General features: G+C 34.5%; 1 protein-coding gene across 5 annotated transcripts in view; it reads right to left on the reverse strand.

The window, feature by feature from the left end:
- The window catches only part of LOC131027437 (zinc protease PQQL-like), a 280,047-nt gene that overhangs the window by 135,869 nt on the left and 123,000 nt on the right, over window positions 1–21,178 (reverse strand). For all 5 annotated transcript variants that reach the window (XR_009102496.2, XR_009372379.1, XM_057957497.2 and 2 more), the window contains exon 10: window positions 4,785–4,890. Coding sequence is in view for 3 of the 5 variants with exons in the window: in XM_057957497.2 (XP_057813480.1) it covers window positions 4,785–4,890 (106 nt within the window). In the remaining 2 variants the exon portion in view is untranslated. The remainder of the gene's footprint in view (window positions 1–4,784; window positions 4,891–21,178) is intronic.

Below are 21,178 nucleotides of genomic sequence, written 5' to 3' on the forward strand. Positions count from 1 at the left end.
TGAGAATTCCCTCGTTGCAGTGTCTTCTCCGTCGTAGAGCTCCGTTTGCGCGTCGTCGGCCTTTGGGTGAATCTCACCAACGGGTAGGCCCATCGTGTCCGTACGCCATCCACTCCTTCCTTTCCCGAGTATGTCTAGGCAACGGCGCCAGATGTTTGCCACATACGGGTAAACGATTAAATGGAGAAAGTAAATGCACAGAACATAATGAGAATATATTAAAGAACCAATCCCTGTATTAATTCAACAGTCCATGTACATCCTTATTTAATTCAACAGTCCATGTACATCAAGTGCTTATAACATCACACCTAGATACGACTATCATGATGCTACTTCGAAGGAAAGGTATGCAATATATAATACCCAAAGGGGTGCAACCAACCGTCGCGTCCAACTGCCCTTCGGGAAGACTAACTGACCACCATAACCCATAATTACCGACAACAACATAACATAATGATTATTCCCGACAACAATATTTGTATGGAACATTTGATCAGATGATGACATGGATTTTTTATTTCATAAGTTTTGTAATATTGTATACATTTGACAATATTTATATATCTATGTTTGTTATTTCCTTCAGCTACAATTTGTGTTTATGCTTATGTGATTGATGTATACTTGTGTATGTAATCAAATTAGCTTCTATTTGATGACGTTATTGTGTCTTTAAGGTGTATTTAATAAAGGGTGCATGAAACAAGTTTTAAATCCTTAAAAATCTCTAAATTTCTTGAGTTTTTCACTTTGCCGAGTCCAACCGAGTTTCGACTCCGTGTCCTGAGCCCCAAGACAAGTAGGCCTTTTCGAGTCGGTCCGAGTCTCGAGTCCCATTTGTTTGCTCTAGACTACTTCACAAAAGGGAGCATTACAGCCCTCTCTTCCCAAAATTGCTTCCCTTCAAACAAATGCAGATTTGTTCACCCTCCCAAGTGGCATCCTCCATGGGCAAGTCTCTCCATCTAATAAGATACTCCTTGATTATTTTGCTCCTCAATCTCCTCTCTCTAACATCCAAAATATCATTAGGAACCAAAACTAATTTTCCCTCTTCATCTAAAGGGTGGAAGCTCTAATGAAGATGTAATATGCTGCCCTAGTGCATTTTTGAGGGCCAATACATGAAACACATTATTCTGCTATTCTCTGACAGCTCAAGCTCTTATGCTACTTCTCTCACTCTTTGAGCAATCCTGTAAGGGCCATAGAGACAAGGTTTTAATTTTTCTACACCACTTTTCTTCAAGGAAGACTTCCTGTAGGGCTGTAGGCACAAGAAAAACAAGTCTCCCACCCCAAAGCTTCGCTCTACTTTGTACTTGTTTACATATAATTTTTGCTGATACTGAGCATTCTAAAGGTTATCAGTAAGTTTCTTAAGGATGTCCTAACTCTCTTGGATCCAATCTTTAGCTTTGGGAGCCCTGCTATCACCAAAAGCTAGATCCAAAAATAATGGAGCATCATATCCATACAAGTCTATGAAAGTAGTCATCTTAATCGACAAGTGAGATGGTTGATATTGTAATAGTGTTCACCCAAATGCAGCCACCTAATCCAAGCCTTCTTCTACCCCGCTACATAGATACACAAGTATCCCTCAACCCATGTGTTCACAATCTTTGTTGGCCATCACTTTGAAGGTGGTAACTAATACTGGGATCATCTCGATGCTAGCTAACTTGAATAGCTCTTGCCAAAAAGCACTGAGAAACCTGCTATCCCTATCACTGATTATATTTCTCAACAACCCATCAAACCTTTCTAAGTATCAAGTTCATTGGAATGATTGTCCCCCAAAAGATGCTATATGGGAAAAAGAGTAGATTCTTCAACACTTGGATCTGCAATTGCAATTTTGAGGAGGAAGGACTATAATGTCCCCTTCTTCAACCTAGGTGCTCAAAAAGGACCCCTTAGCCTATTTCATTTACATAGCCTAATTCGGGGCTTGGTGAGGGACTATTAATAATTAATTAAATTTAAGTTGTCTCACATTATTAATTTTTAGACAACTTTAGTCTAATTATTTTATTTAAAAGATGACCATGTGCATTAAAAGTGATTTTTCAAGGACCCAAAATGAATTAAAAGGGTCACTTCATGTAATTTTAAAATAAAAGTTCCCAAAAGTTCGTAGGCCGGATAAAGGAGTTGTAAAAGGAAAAAAGAACATCTTTGGTCATTTTTATTTCTTTCATTGTTAAGTTTGGACTGTGTTCAACTCAAAAAAATGCAAGCAATCAAACAGCTAAGGCCCAAAATCAGCACCAAGGCTAGCAGATAAAGGCAAAATATCAGACCATTTAGAGTGCCATATTATCCCAGTCCGCATATATTATAAGGAAAAGTAGAAGTTAAGGCCGAAAAGTGTTTTTTAGGACGTTTTAAGTGACTTATTTCCTCTTTAGAAATCAAAAAAATCGATTAGTGTTGCTTTAAAATACATTTTTTTTAATTAGTTTCCCTTTAAAGCTATCTTGGAGATGGTTATATAAAGAGATCTTAAAGACATTGTGAAAAAAATGACAGAATAGTTGACGTTAAACTTACAGTGTAGAGATTATCATCCGAATGTTAAAGTTAAGTCATTGTGCTTATGTACAGCAAAGGATGGTGAATGTAAAGTTTATGCTACAAAAAAAATTCAGTTGTTATTCTTATTCAGTAATTGTTAAACTTATGTTCATGATTCCAACAATTAGATTGAATTGGCTAACCTTGTCAAGCTTTTGTATTGATGCTGTGAATATTACTTTAGCAATTTATCTTCTTGAACTGTGTGTTATTTGTCCATTTAATCATTTCCTACTAATGTAAAATATTGGTCTAAGATTTAGCCAATAGATGGCATCTACTATTTTTTTTGTTTAAATCTTCATTCATAGCCAAATACTGGTTTCTGCTCTTAACTAGCAGAAGATTATGCTTGTTTATTCTCAATAGTACACAAATCTTACTGCAAGTTTTATTGTTGACAATCCGGAGCTGCATCTGGGCCAAAAACATAGTCAATCAGTCAATAAGATATTTACGTTTGGTGTGAAGTCCACAATAAAATCTTGTATAGTGTGCATATTTGTAAATTGTAATTCTAACAAGCTTGAAATTGAATATCTTCAAAAACAATGCAAAGATTAGCTCATAAACTAGTTTTTATACCCGAAAGATCATTCCACCATACCTTGGAACATCCAATAAAACTCCCAAGGGAAAATTCCACTACAAAGGCTCCCAAAAAAGGAAAACAAGAAAACCTAGAATATACCAAAAATATCAAATTATGGAAATCTTCATAACTGTCAGCTAGATGGTCAAAACTGCTCCCCAAATCAAAGAGAGAACAAACTGAAAACTCCTAAGGGCTCTTGTCCAATAATATGGTCCTCTTAAAACCGATTTTTGAAAGCTATACAAGGAGGTTTACTTAATGCCTTGTTGGTGAACTACAAATATTTGCTGCATGGATTTTAAAATGATTATGAACCGATTCACATAAAGAATATTAAATGCAATTTACTAAAGATGGTTAACACAAAATAATAAAAAGCCAAATCAACCAAAATATGAGGCTCAGAATTTCAAGCAGGATTATTTTTTTAAACCTTACTTTACCCACATTTTTATCATAATTGGTCATATTTATGCTTCAAAACTGCAAACCATGCAAAAGAAAGTCGTGAGTAAAATATAATTTTAACTCATGACTTGCTTGTTTGTGTTTGAACTGTTTATTCTCTATAGTATGAAAATCTTTCTGCAAGTCTTGCCTGTTGACAGTCTGGTGCTGCATCTGGGGAAAAAACATGGTCCATTAGATAGTTATATTTAGAGAAAATTTCCCATTCAAATCTCTCACAGGATGCATATTTGTAAATTCTAATTATTCTAAGTTTAGTTATGTCTCGAGGAACTTTCACTTGTGATTTGAAGTATAATTCTACTGCACACACCATTCCATTTTGTATAGTCTTGAAATAGACAAATTATAACACTAACAGGCTTGATATTAAAACTTTTCAAATGCAATGCAAAGGTAAGGTCATAAACTAGTTTTGATACCCCCAAAGGTAGTTCCACCATCTTCGGGGAACATCCAAACAAGCTCCCAAAGGCAAATTCCACTACAAAGGCCTTCAAAAATGCAAAATAAGAAAACCAAGAATATACCAAAAATATCAAACATTGGAAAATTTCAGAATTTTGACCACAACTGCCACCTAGATGGCCAAAACTGCTCTCTGAATCAAAGAGACGCCAAACTGAAAACTCCTAAGAGCTCTTGTTCAATGATACAGACCTCTTGAAATCAAAATTTGAACACTATACCGGAGGTTTAAATTATGCCTTGTTGGTGAACTACAAATATTTGCTGGATGGATTTTAAAATTATTACAAACTAGTTCACATGAAGGCTATCAAATTCAATTTACTAAAGATGGTTAACACAAAAAAATAAAAAGCCAAACCAACCAGAATAAGAGGCCTAGAATGTCAAGCAGCATTATTTGTTTAAACCTTAAATAACAAACTTTTTCATCATAATTGGTCAAATTTATACTCCAAAACTGCAAATCATGCAAAAGCAAGTCATGAGTTAAATAGGATTTAACAAGATCAGTTTTTTAAACAAAATTGGAAGTTTATATGAACATAAACTAATAAAGCTATAGCAAAGAACAACACAGGTGAAATTAGTTTTAAACTTTTAACCATACCAAGGGCATCCAGAAGCAAAGTATACATTTAAAAAGCTACTACCTCAGATTCTTTACCTGGTCATCAAGAAAATCCGTGCACCTATAACATATCCTCATTCCATTACTAAGCACCAATTCCGTAGCCCCAAATTCTGGAAAATCTGTTTCCGAAGCAATGTTCCTGTAATGTAAAAGGACAGTACAGTTAGGACAGTTATAACCTTCAAATTAAAATTTTAAGATGGCTAACATGTGAATTCCAAACTAGGACATATGTTGCCACCTCTTATTTGCATACGGTGTACCCAATTTCAAAGAGCACAAGACTCAAAACTCAAAAGTAATGGAAGATTAAGAAAATAATCCAACAATTTTACCAATAGGATTTATGACAGTTTTCAACCATATGAATTGAAAGCTATAAATATTATGAAGGCAAGTTGTATGCCAATATGTAGTCAGTTTATCACAGAATTTCTATATAAGAATGATCACCACGAAATTAAGTGACAATTAAGTTATTAAACAGAAACATTACTTGGGAGAAACCCCACAAAGTTACTAGAAAAAACGGTGCTTTGCTTATCCATCAATATACATGGACCCCTATGTCAAATGGAATGAGCTCAACGTGGTAAATAGTTGAGACTTTAATAATGGTGACAATTGTTCAAATCCCTAGGAGTCATGTTAGATTTTACATCCAATTATGTGTACCATAACCAAATGCACATGAACAGGTGTGTGTGTCCAGGCTGAATTTGACAAAAGAGGTACCAGTCAATCATGTCATCTAAGACGAAGGGAACCCACAAGCAGAATTTACTTGTGTGTGTGTGTGTATGAGCATGTTTGCTCTTAAAAGTAAACTCGCAAATTGCTTACTGAAAAGGTAAATTAGATGGTCCCAAAAAAACAGGCTTCTAATGAAAAAGTAAATTAATACATCATACTTTTTCTAATCTAAAAATATATATGAATACCTTAATTTTAAAAAAATACTCATGATCAATGGTAGCTTAATGGAATAATGTAAAGGCAATTACACTCAAAACCAAAGGGTTCTAATGAAAAACATAGCTAAGGTAGCCTACAACGGTTTTTTGTTCTATAAATATTGTTATGATAGTAGTCACAAAATGCGACCTCTTAAAAATAGTCTACTGGTCAACTATTGTCGTGTTACCTTTTCTAAATGATTTAATAATAAAAAGAGCAACTTTTTATTTTATTTTAAAAAGTAGTTTAAACACTTTGGAAGGAAATGTGTTTTTTAAACAACTGGAGAGAAAAGTGTATTTAAATACTTTAAGGGAAATTCAAATTGTGGGCCCAAAAGAAATTTATAAACAGAGAGTGAATTGGTCAGTTGCATTATCAATTGCCATTATAATGATTCCTTTTTCAGAATTTGAGCACTTGAGGATGGAAACACTTGGTGTAGAAGATCAGAAGAATAAAAACCCTCTCGGTTTCATTGTTGGATTCGAAGATGAAAAAACTCTTGTCCAACTGAGATTACTCCATCCGGCACTCATGATTGTGCTGATTATTGAGGTTTATGTGAAGATTTCAATTCGTGAAGGTCGGATCAGTCATTATTTATAGGAAAAACAAGTTACATTCCATCATTGGTTTGCAAGGAAATTTCAAGGCATATTCAACCACCATCTAGCCGCCATAAAAAAGATAGCAGTTGCCACCTCACAATCTTTTCTGACTGCCCAATGCATATCAGCAAAAAAGATACTCAGGTCTGGTCACTATACTTTTCTGCAAACCCGTTGCCATCTTCCCAGCCACTGTACTAGTTACTAGCAACCATACAACAGAAAACAACAACAAACACCAACAGAAAATTTGCTTTCAACAGCCATACAATAAGGTTTGAGTTTTCATTTATTCCCAATTCAGTCTAAATTGTTCCCAGCAGAAGACTCGCAGTTCATATAGTAGTATGACAGCTTGTGAATGGATATTTATTGTTGTAATATAAGAAAAAATGTTTCCCAATTTAGTTTATCAGTCTTGTATGTAACTTTTCAACTAATGTAACGAATTGAAAGGTTAGATCTGAGGGCTTCATCATTTGATTCCATTTTGTGGCTATTCAATATTGGTTTAAAATCTGTGTTGCCAAATCATCCCTATTCTCCACCAATTTTGGTATGGTACAGCCTAGAATTAGGTACCATTAAAAACCCAAGCAAAATCAAGAGAAGTTCATAACTTTCCAACCAGATATGTTTTTCAACCTGCCAAGCGATTCCAAACTGTATTGAGATTTTTCATAGAATCCAATGCAATTCCAAGACTTGAGGTGACTTTAATGAATTTATTTGCTTTTTAATTTAGAAAACCTTATAGCTGAGCAGAAAAAGTGTCAACTATCCATAAACGAAAAGCACACCTTTTTTCATCATTTGTGTACTGGGAAAGGCAAAAATAGCTTTGTTGTTTCACTCACTTGGTCCTCAACTATTCGTTATTTGTGTGTTGCTCATGCATTCTCACAATCCTTACTTGTGGATCCACATAAAGTAAGTCGCGGTTTATTTTAAAACTTTAATATTATATTTCTTTGTTTTTATTTTTGATTATTTTTAAAAACATTCCAAAACATCGTCAAGTATAGAAAATACCAAAAAGCTCCCTTCTAGTAGACCACAGAAAGTCTAATATAAAACAAGTATAATTAAATTTAATAAATTTTAAAATGCTGTACTCCAATATATTACGCTGTTGTACTCTAATATATTATACTATATATTTTTAAATTTAACATGGTACATAGAGGGGTAATTTAATTTAATTTAATTTATACAAATTTAAATATTTTACATTTGCTATTCAATTTTCTTTTTCCTTTTTAATTTCCTGTTGCAAAAAAGACATTGGTGCAATGGAAGTGTAATTCCCCTCCTTCATTCCCTCCTATTGAAATTTCTAAATATTCTATCCTATCATCCCTTTTTGCCAAACCCCACTTCTTCCCTTAGCTTTGTTGATGAGTTGAACTTCCTCTTACTAGTCTGTCTCACTCTTAGGAACTACCTTATCCACTTTAGGAACTGCGACTCTCAATGTGCAAGACCCAGAGTCATCTCTTATGATCTTGGAGAATTTCCAAGCTTTCTTCTCCTCTACAGGTTGGCTTATCCTTGCTAAAAATTTATCTACATCATCTGTTGATTGTACTTCTACCACTGCTTTCTTCTTCATTCTTTCCTTCAACTATTCAGGTATGGTAGGCTGCTCAATGCCTCCATCTGATTGTTCAACCTCTTGAAGTTCCTTGAGTGCTGAAATCATTCCTTCATCAAAAACTGTATTTGGAATGGGAATGTTTGGCTCTCCCAAATCCTCAACTGCTACTATTCCTGGTTTGATGAGGCAATCCTCAATATGAAGGTCAATGTTGTGTGGAAATTCTTGTTCTTGCTTTCCTTGCTGAACGGATTCTAAAGATGCATTCACATTTTGATCTTCACCAATTGGAGATATTATCTCAAGCTCTTTTCGTATTTCATTCTCAGCTACTGCTGTCCCATCCTTGTCCCCAAATGAATCCACCTCTCTTACCACTGAGGTACTAGTAGAAGAATGAGTCACACTAGTTCTTTGTTTCTTCTGCCTTGACTCTTCACTTGCTCCCTTCATTTCCTTTACTTTTCTCACTTGAGAGCTTTCTGCTGTATCTTTCCTTTTCATTAAACTTTCACCTTCTTGCCTACTATAATCTCTCTTTGTGCTCTCAGTCATTTCTTCATCATTGGATGAATGTAGATAAATCTGATAGTTTAGGATCAGACAAATTAACTAGAGGAAGCAGCTTACTCTTTTCCTTTTCAAAGTGGACTTGAACATAATTTCCATTATCTTCAAGTTGATTGGGCATGGGGAAAAGTTTACATGTTCAAATGAAACTTACTGACAATCTTGACCACATCCTTTCTTGATCTCAAACTCATCCACCGCATTGGCCCAATAATCCTCAAGACCAACTCTATGCTTATACTTCCTTCCATTTATCGTTTTGATCCAATGATACGGATCAAAATTAAATCTTGACCTATATAGGGAAAGAGGGTAAAATCGTATTTCTTCATCTAATTTTTCAGCTGCCTGCACTGAAAGACATGACTCAATCATCTTCCCAATAGTGAGAGGAGAAGTTACTCCAGCTCTATACTTGCTCCTTTGAATTTTGTAATATGTGGACAACTGCCTTGTGAGCTCCAGCAATATCATCTTATCAGTCGGATACCTTGGAAGTTTGTAAGGACATCCTGCAAATCCTTGGACTCAAATATATGTGAACTTAGGAAATTGAATATACTATGAGCCGAATTTCTTCATCAAGTCCTTAGCTTCTTGAGTTAGTCTTTGGTGAGTACCTTTGGTAATATAAATTGAAAAGGCATTGTTTGCTCTCTTGTATTGAGATTTCTCATGTAAGTGCAATTGTGGGTAGCAATCCTACACCTTAGCTTGATATTTCTTATTTCCCATTATCCCTTTGCATTTCAGTCCTGAATACTTGTAACTTCTTGCCAATGAATAAACAACATACGAACTCATATAGAAAGACTGAGTTCATTCCACATTCCTCAATTGTTCATCTACATTATCACTAATAATCTTAGCCCAACCTATCATCTTTAGTCTTGTTGTAATTTCCTCGATGAAATAAAACATCCATGGCTCTAAATTAGAAACTTGAGTCATTCCCATGAGTCGGTTTAGTAGAAGGACGAGGTTTCCATAATCTTCTTTAAAATCAATGCACAAGAAGCTTCTTTGGCATCCTTGAGCAATGACCTCTAAGGCTTCTCCAACCATTGACTATTGATCATCTCTACACAAACCTCAATCTTTGCCTCATATATTTTCATTGCATCCTCCTTTGTCTTATAAATTGTGGAGTTATAATCAGGAATTGCAAATGATTCCTTGATTGTGACTTCTCCTAGATATCCTAGCACTCTTCCATCAGCAGCCTATATTAGTCTTTCTTGACGATCATAATGCCTTGCGCATTCCACCATCAGTTTGTTGCATTGGATTGCCAAAGGAAAACCAGCAGCTTGAACAATCCCATTACGCATCATCTTCCTTGTGATGGTTGATGGTAAGCGCCCATCAAATCATACATTCGCTTCGTGAAATCTCCCATATCTATATGTCCAAGGTTGGCATCTCCAACCTTCTTCCATTCCAAGCTACTCTTGGAGTCAAGTAGCACTGCCTTGTAGTCGTACTTCATTTGAGCCTTTCGAGAGATTCCTCCAAGAACTGACATCTACCCTTGAAAATTTTAAACACCTTAAGTCACAAGGATGCAATGATGTAAAAACAAACTTAGAAAGATATCGATACAATGTAAGACAAAGGCTTTTGAAATCATAAGACAATTGATGAATTCCCTAGATTAGGACTAAACAAGCTTGTCAACCACATCACAAAGATGATGAATATTTCAAGTAGAGAGAATCAGAAAATAAGGATAAAATGCTTGAAATTCAAATACATTCCCCTTGAAAATTACTTTCCATACCCTCACAAGTTGTCCTAATAATTGTGTTTCACCTGATTGCAATAATAGTCAAAATCGCTGAATCTAAGCCAAATAATCTCTTCCTTTGGCTGGAAACCTGTCTGCTTTAAGTTTGATTCTGGAAATCAGAACTAAGCCAATAAGAAGTTCGCTCATATAGGAGGCAAATTTACACCAATTGAAGGCCTAAAATGGGAAATATTTACCTACAACTCAGCCTTCACCCAAATTCGCAGCAGGTCTGGTCACAAGTTAATTTTAGTCTGGTCTGAAAACAGACAAAGTTAACCTTAAACTTGCCTCAACTTGCCTTTAACAAAAATTGCATCAACCTCAATTGTAAATTGGATCAATGGAATGATCAAATTGGCTTGAAGAAATCGCTGGTTTGGCTTGATATAATTAGCACTCTTCTGCACTCAAATCAAATTACCTGGAATTATTTTGAATTGGTTGAAATGAAATCAGGTTTCCTTTGTTATACATATAGAAGCTGACCCTAAAGTTGCACCCCTTCACCTCCTAAGCCGACCTTGTATATACAATGTTTCATGTTTTTATTTTTGAATTTAAATCGCTGTGTTTCATATCAAGTCCAGCAGTCCTTTTGATTGGATTGATAGCGGAATCTCTATGTTCATCACAAATCTTGCATTCATTATTGAATCTTTAGTGGCGAGGTTGAATGATGATTACGCATAGCCTTGTTTGTGTGGCGGACCTGTTCATATTCCAGCATTGCCTTACTAATGCGTGGCAGAGTTCATATTAAGTTTTGCAATTTTATATCGTCTGTTGTCTTTGTTTTTCACTTAAGTAGCGAAGTTCATGGCAAGTTACACATTCATTGTTCTTCACTCGACAATTCAATCACTCCTTTTGAATGGTGGATTTAGTGATAAGTGCGGCATTGAAACATGAAAAATCCTTTTGCCTTTAATGCAAGTTTTGAGAGGGAAGAATCATGGCGGACTTGATATGAAGTCTGGCATGATACCTGACTTAGTGTGATTTCTAATCCATCAAATTTTGCATTCATCACTCTTAAATTATCGACTTTGTTTACTAGTCATGTTTTACCCTTTGCTTTTGCGGCAGACTTCACCTCAACTTTTGCATTGTTTCTTGCAGATTGCTTTGATAAAGCTTGGTCATTTTAGTCTTTGCACCTTGGGGAAATTTCACGTTTGATCAGTGATTCTTATTCATCATCCACATTGAATGGTGGAGTTAGGGACAGGTCCAACATGCTTTTTGCCATAGCATATTTAACATGCTTCCTTGGCCAGCAATTTTTGTAACCATTCTTGCATTGTTTATATTTTATCAGTGACGGGGCTTACACTAAGTTTTGCATTCATTGCAATCGTCCACCTTGAATGGTGGAGCTAGCATCAAGTTTGCCATGGATTCCAACTTAGAAAATTCTTTAGAATCAATGCACAAGGTGGAGTTTGGTGATGATCTCGCATTAATCCCCTTGTGTGGCGGACTTTGTACCAAGTCCTGCATTCAATCTTTACAATGCACCACAGGGTTGTGGCAGACTTTGACTCAAGTCTGACATAGCTCTTTACTTAGCAAAATTTTCTTATCTATCCTTGGCGAGGTGAAACTTAGTATAGCAGCCACACATCACACTTAATGCTCAACTCATGGAAGGAAATGCAACCACCTAGAAACTTTGACAATCATGACATTTCAAATAATACTTTGCAATTTGACAACCTAATTGTCATACTCGACCATCCTATGCACTCTTACAACCTTGAAAACATTTTGACAATAGTGACAACATTTGACAAAATGGTCAATATTGCATATTTGCCTCTATCCCTTCAATCACGAGACCCCTCATCAAAGCTGGCTCAAATCAAACACTTACCAAATTTTGAACATGAATTACTTCCAGAGATTAAGAACTATCGCCAAACTAAAAAACCCTAGAAAACAACTAGACACCTAGGCAAAAAGGAGGGGGTCCCCATTTGCAATGGGGCGATTTGTGAAACACAAATTTACTAAATAGCACATTGGATGAATCATATGCACTAGAAATAGGTCTTGACAATTTCACCAAGAAAACAAGGGCAATATTCGATGCAAAATACACTATGCATAATGACAGAGTAGCTAAATTAATCTCTTTCCAATGGCCTCTAGAGCAAATGTATGCAGGATGGATAGAAAAGTATAATGAATAATGTGTATTTGCATTCCAATCAATCAAGGTTCTATGATCAGCATTCTAGTTAGCAAATGACATAATTCTGAAGTCTTCAGCGATTGTCTAATGGTGTAATGATTTTTGGCCTAGTTCTTGGCTTTTGTGGCGCAGTCAACATCAACCTCAATCCACTTCAGCGGTTTTAGCTGCCTTGCAAATTTATTCAAAAAAGGAATCATATCTTGTAACAGCCTCACTTGCAATTGTTTTTAACTGAGTATGAAAAGTGCAAAGTAATTGTAAACAAACACACGAATTGTGTGACTTCATTCTGGAGCCTGCATGCTCACTTTCTATATAAAGGATTTTTGTTTCTTTGTGAATAATTCTAAATCTGGGAATTGTATTTTTGGATGGTTAGGTCAGTTGTTTTGGTAGTCCTTAGTAGTTCAGAAAGAAAATTTTGTAACCTTCTCTGAAGTAATAGCATACAATTCTATTGTGGCATATATGAATAGCATGTCACAGTATTATTGTCTCCTGCAGTGTAATACAGTGTTCTTTTCATCAATATAGTCAAGAATTATTAAGGTTTTCATTGCACATTTGCTGTAATGATGTTTAATTGATAGCTTCTATTCAAGAAACAGGGTAATTCTACTTTCAATTAAATATTGAGAATATTGTTGTTATATTAAGGATTTGTAAGAAGAATAACACCGTTAGCCATTAGCAGGTTACATTATTGTAATGCAATAATGCATAATTAACCATTGAATTAGAGTTTAGGTTGTTATCGAGAGGAGTTGCAAGATTCAAGACTCCGTAATGGATAAGGCATTGGTCTAGTTGAATTTTATGTTCAAACCTCGGAAAGCATCATCAAAATTGGAAATCTGAAGTCTATTAAAAAAAAAGAAATTTAAGCTTCCTTGCAGGATTTTGTTATCAAATTTTCTCATTTTCTAACCTCATTCACAGAATACTAACTCTTTTTTTAATATCTATTGATCTATTTCAATCTTTGTTTGTGCTTATTTCAGCCTGGTTTACTTTACATCATAAATCTTACATTTTTTGTGTATCTAGAAACCATTTCGTTTTCAGTAGCTCTTGAGTGCGTCTATAAGTCTTGTCTGCAATTCTGGGTAAGCTTGGCTTGCATTCTTGTGTGGGTTAAGTTTGGGTTAAATTTCTGTCCCCGGTTCACGTTCTAACGTCACCCATCAAATTCAGGTCATACTCATCTGTCTGCCTCTCAGACTCTTATTTCCGCTACAGGTGTTTCACTGTTTATATTGATCTTGCTATCCTGTGTGTCTCTAGCTGAACAAGGTGTCGAACCTTCAACTCTCGGGTGCTATCTCAGATCACTAACTTTTTATGGATAGATATCCCCGTGCAGCAACACTCCCCTTTGTCGCCTTCAAATAGCTTTGGCGTTTGTGTAAACTTGGAATAATTGTTGTAAACTGGCATTGCATACCAATAAGTGATTTCATAGCCTTCGCTTTTGGCATTTGAGATTTGCTGTTTAAAAATTTCTGCTACTTCGGCACTCAGTGCTCAGTACTCAGTGCTGCTGTTTTAGTGCCATATCCTTGGCTGTAAAGAATTCCATACCCACAAGCCCCACCCATAGTTCCAGTTGCGTCGTTGCCTCCATAAAAGGTAGCGTGGGCGTTAGTCCAGCCCGAACCATAAACAACATGACCCCTACTGAAAATGCCTAACACAACAGCAAGCCCTAAAACTACCAGCGCCGCCATTATCTTCTCTCTAAAGTGTAGAAAGATAAACGCACCCTGCACTTCGCCCTTCACCCGCACATTCAGATTTGGCTGAGGCTAGTGACGAACTCGAGCTCATTTTGAGAGCTCCTGTGCACCGCCAAACTATCCCCGCATTCCATCATCAGAATCGAGACCACCCTCCATCATCTTCTGCTTCTCTCGCTGATCCTCTCTTCTTTTACGGTTTCAAGATTTAAAATCCATCATCTGATTCAGGTGATTGCATAGACTACTTGTTTAAACGTCTCCCTGCACTGTAGATTCTCTGCAAAATAACGTTTCTGTCATCTTTCACCTACCTCAAATTTTGCAGCACCGTTTCTTGTTTATTCATATTCTTTATCGGTTTCCTTGCAGATATTCTGATAACTTATTTCTGCTCTATATAACAGTTTATGCCGGTTTCATGCAAGCTTTATGACTTTACTCATTCAAATTTGACTAAAACGTCAAGTTTAGCCTTTTAATTTATAAAGTTTTAAAACGTTTCTTTATAAAGTTTAAAATAAAGTTTTAATATATATAAAAATATATAAAAAAGTTTTCAAAAGTTTATAGTTTGTTTTAAGTGTTAATATATATATTTTTATAAAACGTTTTTAATATAAAATTGTTTTATTAATATTTAAAGTTTTTTAATATAAAGTTTGTTTAAATAAAATTAAAGTTTTTAAAATAGTTAAAATTTATTATTAATGATTTAAAAAAAAAAAACATACTTTTCGATCTATAATATTGGTTATTTTAATTAAGGAGGTTATTTTTTTTTATTCAAGTGGTTTTTTTTTTAATAAAAGGGGCATTTTTTTATTTCGAATCATTAGTTAACTATCATGTCTACATTAATTCTGGAAATTAAATTAAATAGTTCCAATTATCATTCATGGAAAACACATCTCTCGTTTATTTTTCGTTTCAAACACCTTTTGGATGTTGCGACTGATAAAACCTTTGAACCCGCTACATCTGCTCCTCAAGCCGACCTAGATAGATGAAAGGCTCAAAATGAGGAAGCACTTGGTTTAATTGGTATTTCAATGGTTCCTGATTTGTATGTTTTAATTGGAAATTGTACAAAAGCGCATGAAGCTTGGGAAATTTTAAAAACAACTTATGATAGCTCAAATGAATCCCGAAAAATTCAACTTCAAGATCAACTTGAAGATCTAAGGTATACGGATTTTAAAACTATGGATGAATTCTTATTAAAGTTTGATTCTGTTAATAGTCAATTAACTGGTTTAGGAGTTACTCTAGCTGATTTACGTTTAATTCATCTTATTCTTAAAAAATGTCTTCCTCGTCAATTTCAACAATTTATTGCGAATATTCATGCTCAACTTGCTATTCCTAGCTTAGCTACTCAATTAACATATGATATTTTTCGTAATTTATTGCGTCAAGAGGAAGCTAAATTAATTCAATTTGGTACTCTTAAAAGTAGTGAACATGCTTTTATGTCTAAAAATCAAAATCATAATAATACTTTTAGATCCAATAATAATAAACATAATCATAATCATAATAATAATCATAATAATAATCACAAATCTTCTAATTATCAATCTCATTCTAAATCCTATCATAACAATTCTCATAATAATAATCATAATAATACGTACAATAATCAAAGGAATAATTCTCAAACAAGACCCCATTGCACATATTGTGGGAAAGATGGACATATTACTAATAATTGTTTTAAGAAACAAAATGGTAAAAAGCCCATGAATCAAAATAATCAAAATAATCAACATAAACCTCATTATAAGAAAGGTAATAATAATGGTAATTCATCTCGTCATGCATTTACATGTACTTATAATGTTTCTCAACCACTTGAGTGGATTATTGATTCTGGTGCATCTCAACATGTTACTTCTCATAAAGAATGTTTTGAATCTTTGCATCCCGATACTTCTAATATTCCTGTTCAATTAGCTAATAATCATAGTTGTAAAGTTGAAGCTATTGGTGATGTGAATGTTCCTAATGGGAAATTACATGATGTTCTTTATGTTCCTGAATTAAAATCAAATTTGATTTCAGTTCCTAAACTTTGTCAAGATTATAAAATCAACTTTTATAGGGGCATATGTTATATCATTGATCCAAACACTAATCATGTTATTGCTACTGCTAAAATGGATAGTGATAACTTATTCAAGTTCTATGAATTTGCTCCTCCAAAGTATTCTTTGCTTACTACTGTTGATTTTACTATATGGCATGAAAGACTTGGCCATCTCAATTCTGATTATATTTCATTGATACAAAAAGCAAATATGGTTGATGGATTGCCTAGTATTGTTCCTTCTCAAATTGTTTGCAATGGTTGCATGAGTGGTAAGATGCATAGGGAACCCTTTCCTCATGGTCAATCTTGGAGGGCATATACTAAATTGCATCTAGTTCATAGTGATCTCTTGGGTCCCATGGAGAATCCCTCCATCCAAGGTTCAAGGTATGCACTTACCTTTGTTGATGATTTTTCAAGGAGAACATGGATATATTTCCTTCATAGTAAGGATCAAGTGCTTGATGTGTTTATTGAATTTCATATGTTTGTAGAAAGGCAATCTGGTTCTAAAATTAAGATTCTTCGTACTGACAATGGAAGAGAATATGTCAATAATGCATTTAATGCTTATTTGAAATCTTTTGGAATTAAACATGAGCTTACCGTTCCTTATACACCACAACAAAATGGTGTGGCAGAACGGAAGCATAGGACAATTGTTGAAATGGCTAGATGTTTATTGCATGCTAAAAATATGGATTACAAGTTTTAGGCTGAAGCTATGGCTTGTGCAACTTATTTAATTAATAGAACACCTACCAAAGCCTTAAAGGATAAAACTCCTGAAGAAGCTTGGTCTGGTAGAAAGCCTAATTTGCAGAATTTAAGAATTTTTGGTTCCATAGCTTATGTTCACAAACCTAAGGAGAAAAGAAAAAAATTAGATGCTAAATCTTCTCCTTTTATTTTTGTTGGTTATGATGAAAATACTAAAGGTTATAGAGTTTACAATCCTATTACTAACAAGGTAAAAGTTGCAAGAGATGTTTGTATTGCAGAAAAAGGCATTCATGATTGTTCTAAAGTGGAGGATGATGAACTTGGTCAAACCAAAGTTGTGCTTGTGGAGGACCAACCTCCTTCTCTTAACCCTACTCCTAATGCATCTCTTTCTATTCCTTCTAGTGATAGTGATGATGATAATAATAACTCTACTCCTCATGACTCTTCTTCTAGTGATGAATCCATTACTTCTAAAAGAAGACCTAAATGGTTTAAATCTTTAATTCAAGATAGTGATAAATACTTAGCTAGAATGGATAAACTTCAAGCTAGGAGAGTTAATTATTGTAATTATGCTTTAATGACTACTATTATGAATTCTAATGATCCTAAAACATTTGATCAAGCTAAAAATCAACCGCATTGGCAAAAAGCAATGAAGGAAGAATATGATACTCTAATCTCTAACCAAACTTGGAATTTAGTTCCCTTGCCTCATGGTAAAAATCTTGTTTCTTGCAAGTGGCTTTATAAAACCAAATTGAATGCTAATAATCAAGTTAGTAAATTTAAAGCTAGATTAGTTGCTAGAGGTTTTTCTCAAATTGAAGGCTTAGATTATACTGAAACTTTTGCTCCTGTTGCTAAAATGCCTACAATTAAACTTGTGCTTGCTTTAGCTTCTAGAATGAATTGGCCTATTCACCAAATGGATGTTAAAAGTGCTTTTCTTAATGGTGATTTACATGAGGAAATTTATATGTCTCAACCTCCTGGTTTTATTAAAGAAGGTAATGCACACTTAGTTTGTAAATTAAAAAAATCAATTTATGGATTAAAGCAATCTCCTAGGGAGTGGTATTCCAAGATTAATGAATTCTTTCTTTCTCAAGGCTTTATTAGAAGTAAAAATGATCCTAACTTGTATATTAAACATAGTGAAGATGATATTATAATTATTATCTTGTATGTAGATGATTTGATTCTTACTTCAAGTTCCAATACTTTGATTTCTGATATTAAGTTTCAACTTAATCAAAAATTTCAAATGACTGATCTAGGTCTTCTACATTATTTCTTAGGAATGCAAATTTGGCAAACCTCTAAAGGAATTTTCTTATCTCAAAGTAAATATGCTCAAGATCTCATAGATAAGTTTAAAATGAATGATGCTCATCATGTTTCAATTCCTATTGAATTAGGCACTAAGTTAATGCTTGATATGCAAACTCCTCTTGTTGATCCTACTTTGTATAGACAATTAGTTGGAAGTTTAAATTATTTAACTCTTACTAGGCCAGATATTGCTTATAGTGTTGGTTTGGTTTCAAGATTCATGTCTAAACCTCAACAAACACACTTTAAAGTTGCTAAAAGAATTTTAAGATATATTAAAGGAACCATTAATGTAGGTTTGTTTTATGATGCAAATTCTGACTTTACTTTAAAAGGTTTTACTGATTCCGATCTAGGTGGAGATCCCAATGATGGGAAATCTACTTGTGGTTATTGTTTTTTTGTTGGTTCAGGAGCAATTTCTTGGAATAGTAAAAAGCAACAATCTACCTCTCTTGGATTTACTGAAGCTGAGTACAAAGGATGCACTAATGCTTCCAAAGAAGTCTTGTGGCTTAGAAGACTACTTGAAGATTTGGGTCTACCTCAACACGAACCAACTCCATTGTATTGTGACAACCAAAGTGCCATTGCCTTGGCTAAAAATCCAGTTTTCCATGCAAGGACAAAACACATTGCTCTCCAACACCACTTTATTAGAGAACAAATTGAAGCCAAGCAAGTTTCACTCCTCTATTGCAAGGGGGAAGACCAAGTTGCAGATATTTTGACCAAGCCACTTTGTAAAGAAAAGTTCCAATTTCATTGTAAAAATCTTGGATTACAACCCATTGAAGGGTTTGATGTAAGCTCCCCAAGTAAAACTTAAGGGGGGGTGTTAGAATATTTAATCTTTACTTAGCTTAGGTTTATTTGTATTTAGTTTAGGATATTCCTTTGGAATTCCTACATGTAATTTGTCCTCTAGTACATGTGTGAGGACAAGTCATTTCTTTTATTTTCCTTTATTAAGGAATATTAGATTTCCTCCATAAGAGGATGTGGACACATGGCACACACATTTTATGAATGGTGGCATTCATAGATTTGGGAGTTACTTTGTAACTCCTCTCCTCATCTCTATTTAAGAGATGTCTCCTCTCTCATTTCTTCTTAATGACAATATTGTAAAGAGCTTCTTGCTCTCTCTCTCTCTCTCTCATTTTAGGCATTGCCTCATTCATAATATCACAAGGGGTTTTTCTTTGCTTTTCCCCTTTCAAAAGTTCTTGTGCCTCCTTCTTCACATTTGGGTGATGCTCCAAGGTTTTTTGCTTTTCTCTTGGTAACAATTACTTCATCATAAACTTTCTTGGATTTTATTTTCCTTTCCTTGCTCTTTTATTTCCTTTCACTATTTAGTTCTTTTGCATTTCACACCAAAATTAAAAGGATCTTAGAGGGTTTTTCAGAAGTTAACTTGTATCTTATCAATCCTCACCTTTTTGTGTGAAATTGCCATCTGCTTTTGCATAATTTGTAAATTGAAGTATCTCAAAATGACATTATGTAAAGGGAAACCCATCTTGGTTTTGCATAGCCTAAAGTGCAGAGAGAATTTAAAGAAAATTCTCTGTTGAGATGGTCACTGTCATGATCTTGATTATAAGAAGCAGCTTACCTTCAGAGAAGCCCAGGGAAGCAGCTGGAAAAGAAACCAGCAATGTGGAAGTAAACAGTCTTCATATTAAAGCCAACAGTCAATTCAAGCAGCAGCAACATGAGGATAGTGCAATACTGGATCACCCAAAAAGAACTATTTATTTACAAGCACATGCAGGTGGAACAAAGTGTCATTTTTTTATCAAGGGTCTCTTTTTACATGAATAAAGGTGAAGAGTCTTGTGTGGAGGCAAACAGTCATCATACGGAAGCAAACTGTCAGCCAAAATGTGTAGAGACAACAGTGCAAATAGTCAGCCAGAATGTGCAGAGACCAGAATACAAACAGTCACCTTGAGTGTGAAGAAACATAAAAATGAGCATTGGAAAACTAATTGTTAAATTGGCTTTTAAATAACAAGCTAATGCAGGGGTTTTTCTTTTCGCTAGAGTACTCTTGGAGAAAGAGGAAAAAATCAGTTTGCATTTTGTTAAAAAGAGATGTAGTAAATAAAAAAAGTTTTTGAGGGCCTCTCATCAATTTTTTAGTGTTTTTTCCCTTGTGGTTCATTTTTGTTATTAAATCTGAATAAAAACCATAGAATTTTGTCTTCATGGTGCATCAGGAATGTGTATAAGTCTAGGTTTTGGCTGCAAGAAGAAGGATACCACTAATTTGGCAACCTATCCATGACTGTGTCAATGGCATCAAAAATATTTATGTGGTGCATAAGGATAGCAAAAGGCATATATTGAAATCTGTGAAGGATGATGAGAACTTTGGCATTGTTGCTTTCTTTCTTTTCTCACTGCAATTGAATCTTACTGAAAAAGGATATTTCCTACCGAATCCAAGAATGGAAATGGAGCAAGATTAACTTCAGAATTTAGAAAAGCCCAAGGTTATCCTTATAGAAGCAAACTACCAACCCTAAAAAAATTAGACATCAGCAGAAAAGTTAGCATTAATTATGAAAGGTGCAGAAACACAGGACTATAAATTTCCAAAGATGAGATTTTAAGGTGAAGGAAAAGGACAACTCACAGGCTTTATACTGGCAGAACTAATTTTCACAACCATGAAACCTTCAACCATCAAATCAGTAGAAAAGCAGAAAGCTCTATATGACAGTTGGGTAATAAAGTTAATATCAAACCAAAAAGAAAAAGATAAAAAGTATAAGGAATTCGAAGGAAATCTATGCAATAATG

The sequence above is a fragment of the Cryptomeria japonica genome, chromosome 4, assembly GCF_030272615.1.
Source record: "Cryptomeria japonica chromosome 4, Sugi_1.0, whole genome shotgun sequence".
Classification (NCBI taxonomy): Eukaryota; Viridiplantae; Streptophyta; class Pinopsida; order Cupressales; family Cupressaceae; genus Cryptomeria; species Cryptomeria japonica.